At 35.0% G+C, this 9,312-nt stretch overlaps 1 protein-coding gene across 1 annotated transcript; it reads left to right on the forward strand.

Moving 5' to 3' along the window:
• Positions 1 to 5,216: 5,216 nt before the first annotated feature.
• LOC115888310 lies at positions 5,217 to 5,618 on the forward strand. The gene has a single exon (XM_030907996.1). The coding sequence runs from the start codon at positions 5,217 to 5,219 to the stop codon at positions 5,616 to 5,618; it is 402 nt and encodes a 133-aa protein (XP_030763856.1).
• The last annotated feature ends 3,694 nt before the right edge of the window (positions 5,619 to 9,312 follow it).

The following is a 9,312-nucleotide window of genomic DNA, read 5'->3' on the forward strand; positions in this document are numbered from 1 at the left end:
ATCCGTCAATTTACGGTCATTTAAACTATCATAAATAATCAATTATAATTGGAACCTTACAAAAAAACGAGTTACATTTTATCCGATTCCAATTAGAAGACAAAAACCCAATTAGTACGTTAAATTATCTACACTAGTATTGATGGCTATTATAACACCGACCTTCAGAATTATAATATGACTACAACATAATATGACCACTATATTTTGAATTTTAGTGAAGTATACACTTTGCTGTTTATATATTTGATGGCCAGCCCCTCACAGTCCCAGACAACGTGCCTTACTGTTCCTAATTACAGGGTCGACAGTGAACGTCTCCCATAAATATAGAAAAATATATATTTTCTACTATTTTACATAAAAGGAGCTATAAGCTATTTTGCATAAATATCCAGTACATACCCTATGTGAGTTTAAAAGTGTAAAATCATGATGTATCAAAAGATGTATCAAATCATGAGCGCGGAATATATTAGAGAGATTTTCAAATTATGGGTAATCATATTGGTAGATAGTTATTTTGCTCTTAAATTTCCAAAAAAGGAATATTTTTTGCTTAAATTTTTACAACCACTGGATTATTTCTGGGTTTTCTTTCTTGTAAATTTAATCTACTACCTATGTTGCCATATTATCAAGAAATTATGTTTTTTATCTAAAAACTAAAAAAAACTCCAATTTTTTTTCAAAAAATTCCAAATTTTAAAAATTTTTCTTTTGCGAAAAAGAAATTATAATCGTGTTGTTGTATAATAAAAATTACAATTTTGTACTATTTTTCATAGAGGTGAATTTTCAATGCATATCCATTATTCTTGTGTTCATATTCATATTCATATGTTTTCTTATGCCATTTAATACCATCAGTAATACCTTTAGGTACCTTATGCCATTTAATACCAACAGAAATAACCGTTCAATCTTGAACGTTATTCATTATATTATTACCGACACCACATTATGTTTGGAAGGTATTTTGATGTTTCACTTCTGACGCAGAGTGATCACAAAAGTTTCTTAAATTTCGCAGTTATGAAGTAATGAAAATTTCAATCGTCACAAAAAAAGGTGGAGACACTATATATTTGTGTATATTTTGGGAGCCTTCCAAACAGGCCGTCACTATAATAGAAATATCAAGTTATTATATCTAAAATGTAAAATAACCTAGATCCATATATGCCCAGACGCGCAACAAATATTACGACCAATAAACTACACCGAAAATATTCAACAAATTTCCTGTTTACGTGTGAAACGACTCTAATAATATTCGTCAAAAACCTTCTGCAAAAGGAATCCTGCACTGCCCGTGCTTATTGTACTAACAGACTGAAGAGAGGAAATAAAAAAAATTAGAGATATACGAAAAAAGAAAGACGGAGAAGAAAGAAGGTAAAAAACGAAATATTTATAATATTCTGCTAAAATAAGTTCCATGAAGAAACTGATGTGAGCTTAAAAGAGCACAAAGTTTAGATAGATTTTCAAATTGTCGGTTATACCCTAAGGTTATACCGGGTGCGTCTCAAAAGTGGCTGTGTGTTCCCTATAACTTTTTTTTTATTTTTTCAGATAAAAAAATGAGATTTGGTATGTTAGTATATAACATAAATTAAGATTGATTGACGTATTCAACTGTTTTTGGTCACTTCCTGTTACACCGGAAATGACTACAACTTTTGATTTTTAAATGACATCTTTGGTATTTTTTACTTTATTCGACAGAAAATGATATTCTGAATAGAATGACATATGATATGTCAACTTTTGACATTCTCGTTTAATAAAAAATCGTATTTTAAAATGCAATCTAGATGTGAAAAACACTAATTCTTAATCAAGGAGCCTTGGAAAAATAGACTTGATTGTCTAATGTTTTTAGTGTCTTGTCCTGGTCAGTTAGAAAATGCTCAAATCGTATTTTTAGTCATATCTCAATTTTTTCAAATGGAACGAGGGTAGCTCATTAAAATATTTCGAAAAAGAATTTTTTACGAATAATGTGATACCACACACTTCTAGGTATTTAGAGTCAAATTTTCGTTACGAACCGCAAGTTATAATTTCAAATATATATCATATGCGAAAATGTCAAAAGTTGACATATGATAGGTTATTCTATTCAGAGTGTTATTTTCTATCAAATAAAGTAAGAAAATACTGAGGGTGCCATTTAAAAATCAAAAGTTGTAGTCATTTCCGGTAAGACAGGAAGTTACCGAAAACAATTGAATACGTTAGTCAATCCAAATTTATGTCGTATACTAACATGCCAAATCTCGTTTTTTTTATCTGAAAAAATAAAAAAGTTATAGCGGTAAGCCATTTTTGAGATGCACGCAGTATAGGTAATATAAATAACAATAATTTTGTACTATTTTTTCATTAAAGACGAAAATGTTCAACGCATATATATACATATTGACTCACCTAACTTTTGAAGAACTTATAAGGAAAGCCGAGAATCGTGAAAATTTTGCCAATGTGATCGCCAACCTCCACGAAAGAGACGGCACGTAAAGAAGAAGATATCCATTATTCTTGAAGCGATTAAGTACTATATATTCATATGTTTTCTTATGCCATTTAATACCATCAGTTATACCTTTATGTACATTATGCCATATAATACCATCAGAAATAACCGTTCAATCATGAACGTTATCAATTATGGTATTACCTACACCACACCATGTTTGAAAGGTATTGTTAATGGTAATGTTATGTGGTTAAATTTCGCAGTAATGAACTCGTCACAAATATAGATGCAGACACTATACATTTGTGAATATTTTGAGAGCTTTCCAGACAGGCAGTCACTATAATAGATATATCAAGTTATTATACCTATAATGTAAAATAACATAGACCTATAGGCCAGACGCGTAACAAATATTACGACCAATAAACTAAACCGAAAATATTCAACAAATTTCCTGTTTACGTGTGAAACGACCCTAATAATATTCGTCAAAGACCTTCGGCAAAAGGAATCCTGCACTGCCCATGTCCATTGTGCTACCAGACTGAAGAGAGGGAAATAAAAAAATTGTATACAGATATACGAAAAAAGAAAGACGGAGAAGAGAGAGGTAAAAAACGAAAGATTCATATTTTCTACCGAAACACAAAAGTTTGATGAATACGGGACCCGACTCACAGGTGTTGGCTCGAGAGATATTTCATCGTTTCTGTTCATCGGCGGTTCTAATGGGACGCGACGTGACTCTTGAATCGGACGGTCGGAAAAATATGTGAAGCCGAAAAGGACGACGGACGCGGACGCGACTTTCGGTTTAATAGGCGACGAGAGATTTTTTCTTTTGCTTTGGCTGAGGATAAATTGAACCAACAACCGTTATGAATTTCGAAATCAATTCTGAAAGATTTTTTTTTAGTTTTTTTGTCTTTTGAATAAAATTTTAGGCATTAATGAAAATGAAAAAATATATATTAATTCACATGATTTAAAAGTAATTTTTATATACATGTTTCAAAAGTTAAATATCGTTGTAAGACTCTAAATCATGAGAATTAAATTACCTACAATATCATCTTCATCATCATTTTCAGCTTATTCCACCATTTCCAATTATGGTGTAGTCTCCCTCACATATTTAGATGCTCTCTTTGCAGTTGTGCCTATTATTGTCTATTGTTAGCTATGCGGGCTCAAGTTATCCCTTCTAATTTCCTAATGTCATGGTCCCATCTCAAGTTTGGTCTTCCTCTAGGTCTCTTGATTCCTCGTGGGTACCATGCTGTAACTTTTGTGGTCCATCTGTTTTCTGTCCTTGCCAGATATCCTGCCCATTGCCACTTGAGGGATTTGATTCTGTTGATGACATCTATTACCTATATCTTTTATCGGATCCATTCTATTCTTTTACGGTCTCTCTTGGTTATTGCGACGTGCAGTTTGCTACCTGCAGTTTCCTTATAATGTCCGTTTTAAGTGTCCCTGTATCCCATGTATAGGGTATGACTGGTAGTACAGATTGGTCGAATGTTCTCTTCTTTAGATAAAAGCGCATTCTAGATTTGAATATGATTGAGTTTCTTCTATAAGTACTCCATGCTAACTTAATTCTTCTGTTAATTTCTGGTAGTAGAGATCCTGAGCTGCTTATTACTTGCCCAAATATATATATTCTTCTACTATTTCCTGTGTGTTGGACCTTGAATAAATGTGAGAAAGGTTTCGATGGTTTCTCTGTCTTTCGTTTTCTGTCTTTCGTCCAGCTGCTTCCCTTCATGAGTTCCAGGCTGAGTAGAGCGCTATTTTAATTTATTTTTTTTTAATTAAAATTAAAATTTATAAAAAAATAAAATAGTAGTATACAAATATTTAAATAAAATAAGTAGAGATATTTACAAATTTAGTGGGGTATTGGGGCACGAGGACCACAGGGGTGCCGAAAATACAGATTAAATGGCCGTTAGGCCATTAATCGTTTCTTATCCATTAATCGCATCTTGTTAAAGACTCATCAATGCCATTCATAATTCCAGAATATTTCACAACACAGACAAGCAATCAATCAGATCAGGTGATCAACAAATCAGATAGGCAAAAATGTTTTTAGTAGAATATTCGCCAAAATTTGCGACAAACCTGATAGGCAAAGACAAGGAGACTGCCAAACCTGTAGTGGGTCTACTAACAGGGCACTTTAAACTTAATAGGCATCTAAAGGTGATGAAACTGACGGACAAGGTCATGTACAGATTTTGTCAATCTGAAGAAGAAGCGAGAGAACACACGTTATGTCAGCGTGTCAAAAGTATGGTTCTTTGTACTAAAGCCATTGACAAACAGCTATTTAGAGGGTTCAGTCTCCAAGTAATTGGACTTTCTGAAGGATAGCACTGGAGAATGTAACCTAGAGATCAAAAGGAAGCCAAAATAAATTTGAAAGGGTCGCAGTGGAACAGGCCAATAGACACTTACACAAATCCAATCTATCTAATCTGATTTAATCTACAAATTTAGTGGTTGATTTACATGACCCATTCTCCTCAAATTTCCCATCCGAGTTAAGTCAAATAAAAAAAATAATTAATAACACAACGTAGCTTAGGTAAGTCCTATATTTTATTTAAACTATTTGTGATACAGTAGTTTTCCACAAGTTCTTCTCTTCAACATTGTTGGACGACGCTGAGTATATATTATAGTTATTTATTGCGTCTCCAAAATATATTAAAATATGAAAGGAAAACTCGAGAAACAAATTACGAATAGGAACGAACAACAAGGTTTTAGACGAAATCAATCAAATACAGACGCCATATTTATCATTAAACAAATTAAAGAAAAAGCAATAGAGTTTAATACACCAGCCTATATATGTTTCAACGACTTGACTCAAGCATTCGATAGAGTACGCCTATCTGACATTATAATATACATACCAACACCAGGAGGCATTAGACAAGGAGACAGCCTTAGTCCCTTCTTATTTAATCTCTTAATGGACATCATGATAGAAAAGGTGACATCGATGAATAACGGTAATCGAATGGGACACAACAGAGTTAGCATGGTGTGTTACGCTGATGATGCAGCCAATATCGGAGACAGAGGACAATATGCAGATACAGCTTCATAAATTCTATCAAGTAAGCCAAGAATTAAATATAATTATCTCTACAGAAAAAAAACTAAATGCTTAACTTTCTCTAAAGAACCGGTAAGATGCAAACTGGTAGTAGAAAACAAAATTATTGAGTATCACAATTCAGATACCTAGGAATAGATATGTCGTACTACCATGATCCAGAGAAAGATCTGAGAAGTCAGATAAAAAGAGCAACGGCCATGTCAGGATGTCTGAGGCAATTAGTGTGGACAAACGCCTTCATGCGAACACATATGGCATAGAAATCCGAGAGGAAACAAACAATACCAAGATCCGAGAGCATGTTAAGAGTCGCTAAAATGAAGAACCTAAGAACCATAATGGGGAAGACTAAAAGAGACAGAATTAGAAACACAAATATCAGACAACAATTTGGAATATAGGACGTAGTGAGATGAGGTAGGCAAAGAATGCAAGCAATGGTTCACACACGTTAAACGCATGAAAAAAACAGGCTACCACGCATTGCTCTTGAAGGGAAAATTCATGGGTATGAGACAGCCGGGAAGACCTCCAAAAAGACGGAAAGACAGTTGGCAATCTCCCAAGAACTCCTACAGAGGCAACCTTAAAACTAGCAGATCGACTAGATCTCAAATAAGTAAAAGAAGAAGATTGAACCCGACATACCAAACCGCATTTTTCCCTGTACACGTACCATACCCAAAAATTCGCCTCCCATAAAAACCCAATCTCGTAAAAAATATCAATTTCGCCCGGCCCATCGGGAATATCGAACCGCATTCGCCCGAACGGCGTCCAGATAAGTGTTAAACAAAACCAATTAAGTCCGCATTCAGCCTTAGATAACGTATTGCGTAAAGGTCCCATTTGATGTTGACCGAAAACACGAATAAAAAGCCGTAAAATTCGAGAATATAACCCACCTGTACCTACCTGGGTCCGAGCGAACCGTTCCGTTTTATTTCTCCACCCGACTACTGGTTTTATATAAAATGTGTCATTGCGTCGAGCTTAATTTGAAAATACGGCCGTAAGTTAAGGTTCCGTGGAACCCATTCGCTCGTACAATTAAGAGAGATGATGCGCGCAGCCTGTATATATAAAGCGGTATCATTTTTTAATCGAAAAACGAGAAGCAGCTCGTCATAAAATCACTTACGATGCGACCGGACGATCCATAAAAGAAAACCATTTTTCGGATAAATACGATGACAGTATTCGATTATTGGAAGAGATTCTTGGAAAATCTAAAGTTTATTGAAACTCTCGGCTAACCCTGACACTTTCTCATAACAAAATTTATGTCTTCAGATTTACTGACAATGACTTTCTTGTTGTTAGAACGACAGTTCCGGAATAGAACGCTCCAAGACAGACTTAGCACTCTAACCTCCAAACCCAGAATCGGAAAACTCCGACTGGTGGAAGATGCCGAATATCGTACGAAGCGCGTTATGTGTACATGCCCAGCAGGGAGCAGAACCAGGTTTGAATTGTTTGGCAAAACTATATATGCTAGACTTCAAGAAATTATCAACATGGTAACATATCATCCGCAGATATAACCATACCTATATTAAAAGTTTGGGTCTAGAGTGTGAAATTTAAAGTTTGTAAACCTAAGCCACAATAGACTCTTGCGTGTCTCCAAGGGACCTACTTCAACTAAAACTTACTCCTAGTGAAAATTTAAATGAGGAGAAAGCTGATCGTCCAATGAAGAAACAGGCATGAGCACAGACACAGCAAGACCTTCATTCAACGACCTAATTCTAAAACAATAAAGGAATTTGTTAATGCTCAGCAAGAATAAAGTACGGATTACAATAGATCTCTTGGTGCCATAGAACTGTCACCTGAACAAGCTTAACCTGTATGAAGAAAATAAAACCTAAAACTTTTGATAACAAACAATGAACCATAATCTAGTACCCCTGGCAATGCAAGTATTGAAATTTCCATAATATGGACCAACGCTAGAATTCTAGGTGGATACGCTCATCTGCATCCAATTGCGAAACGTGTAATGCCATGCTCTAGTATTAAAGCTCAGTAGTTTTAAGATTTAGTTTATTTTACATTTGATAACGGCCAGTGCTATATCTGTCCGAAACGTTGTGTAAATTTGAAAATTGTGTGTGCACTGTGTGTGCACTATGTGCGCATATTTGAAGTGAAATTTCTTCTTACTTTCGTCTGTCTGTCTGTTCGTCTGTGAACTCCATTCGGCTACCTATATCCACGTGCCGAGTTTGGTTCCAATCAACCCATTATTAAGAAAAATTCTGATAATTTCATCCATTTCGAGGGCGTCATCCTGTAGCCCGTCCTCAATTATGCCGAAATCGACCCACTTTTTTCTTCAATATCGAATCGTTAATCCCACCCTAATATAGAGGTAAATGAAACGTCGTATCCAACTTTGCAGGGTTGGACCGTGTTCCTATAATATTTATTATGTTATGTTTTAATAGATATTTGCATTTTTAATTCAAAATTTTAGGGCTTTTGCCTGAAATGCAGTTAAGTTGGTTAATATTGTTTGATGTGAAATTTAAGTTACCTATACTTCTTTCTTTACTTGTATTCATGTTAATTTTCTCATGACTGATTACTTAATAATTTGATATTATTTTCATTAAAAATCTCAATTTTTATCATTATACTTTGAAAAACCATCCCTTGCTTTCTGATTGATGAACTGCACGACCATTAAAATTCCCGGTTCCGAAAAACAGCTCCGGTTCCGGCAACCCTAGTACAAAGCACAGGAAAACTGCATATTAAAGTTCCATCAGTTGCAACTCCTACATTGGGAAAGCTAAATGAAAGCTAAATGAAGAAGGCCGACATCAACATTCAATACAGCATGTATAGATATGAATATACCCATATTTCATTAATATATTGATTGAATATACGAACATTAAGAACAAACAATACATGATATATGAAATCACAGAGTAGCCTACATAAATATTTTACAGCACCTTTCCCCATGCCCATCCCTGCTTAAAACAGAAGCCGACGGAATGGTCATAATGCCACCGACACATCAAGCCATGGCGAATCGGCCTCGCCGCATGTATGTATACGCGTCCGTCGGACTGACCGTAAAAAACGGACGCCAATTAATCTTGGCACACGGTCTTCGCGGACCGCTTACTTCTCTTAATTCGTGCAGGGATCGGACGGACGAATGGACAGCAGTCGGGACACTCATCAGCTGAATCAGTGACGTACGGTAATAATTCAGGCGTTTCATTACATATTTATGCTATTATTAGTGTATACGAGCAGAAAAACTATAAGTGGCACATCAGTGAGTTAAGAATTGAAAGAAAGTAGATGTAGCGGTATGCGAGCCCAATTGTAGACTGTCGAACCTTTGTTCATTATTATCAAACCACATTTTCCGGATGCAACATTTCGGATTTCCATTGTTTTTTTTATTTTTGTTTACACAGCGTTTCGGTCAGAAGTATCACTAACCATTTTCAAGTGTGAACTGGATACACATCTAAAACTGGAGTTCACACTTGATGACGGTCAGTGATACTTGTGACCGAAACGTTGAGTAAGTAAAAATAAATAAAGACAATGGAAGACCGAAATTATTTTAGTTTTAATATTGACTCATTGTCTACCACCATTCATGGATATAAATTACTACATTCAAATTTCTATCTTATATCGATTT

The sequence above is a fragment of the Sitophilus oryzae genome, unplaced genomic scaffold (genome assembly GCF_002938485.1).
Source record: "Sitophilus oryzae breed Bouriz unplaced genomic scaffold, Soryzae_2.0 scaffold_711_pilon_pilon, whole genome shotgun sequence".
Lineage (NCBI taxonomy): Eukaryota > Metazoa > Arthropoda > Insecta > Coleoptera > Curculionidae > Sitophilus > Sitophilus oryzae.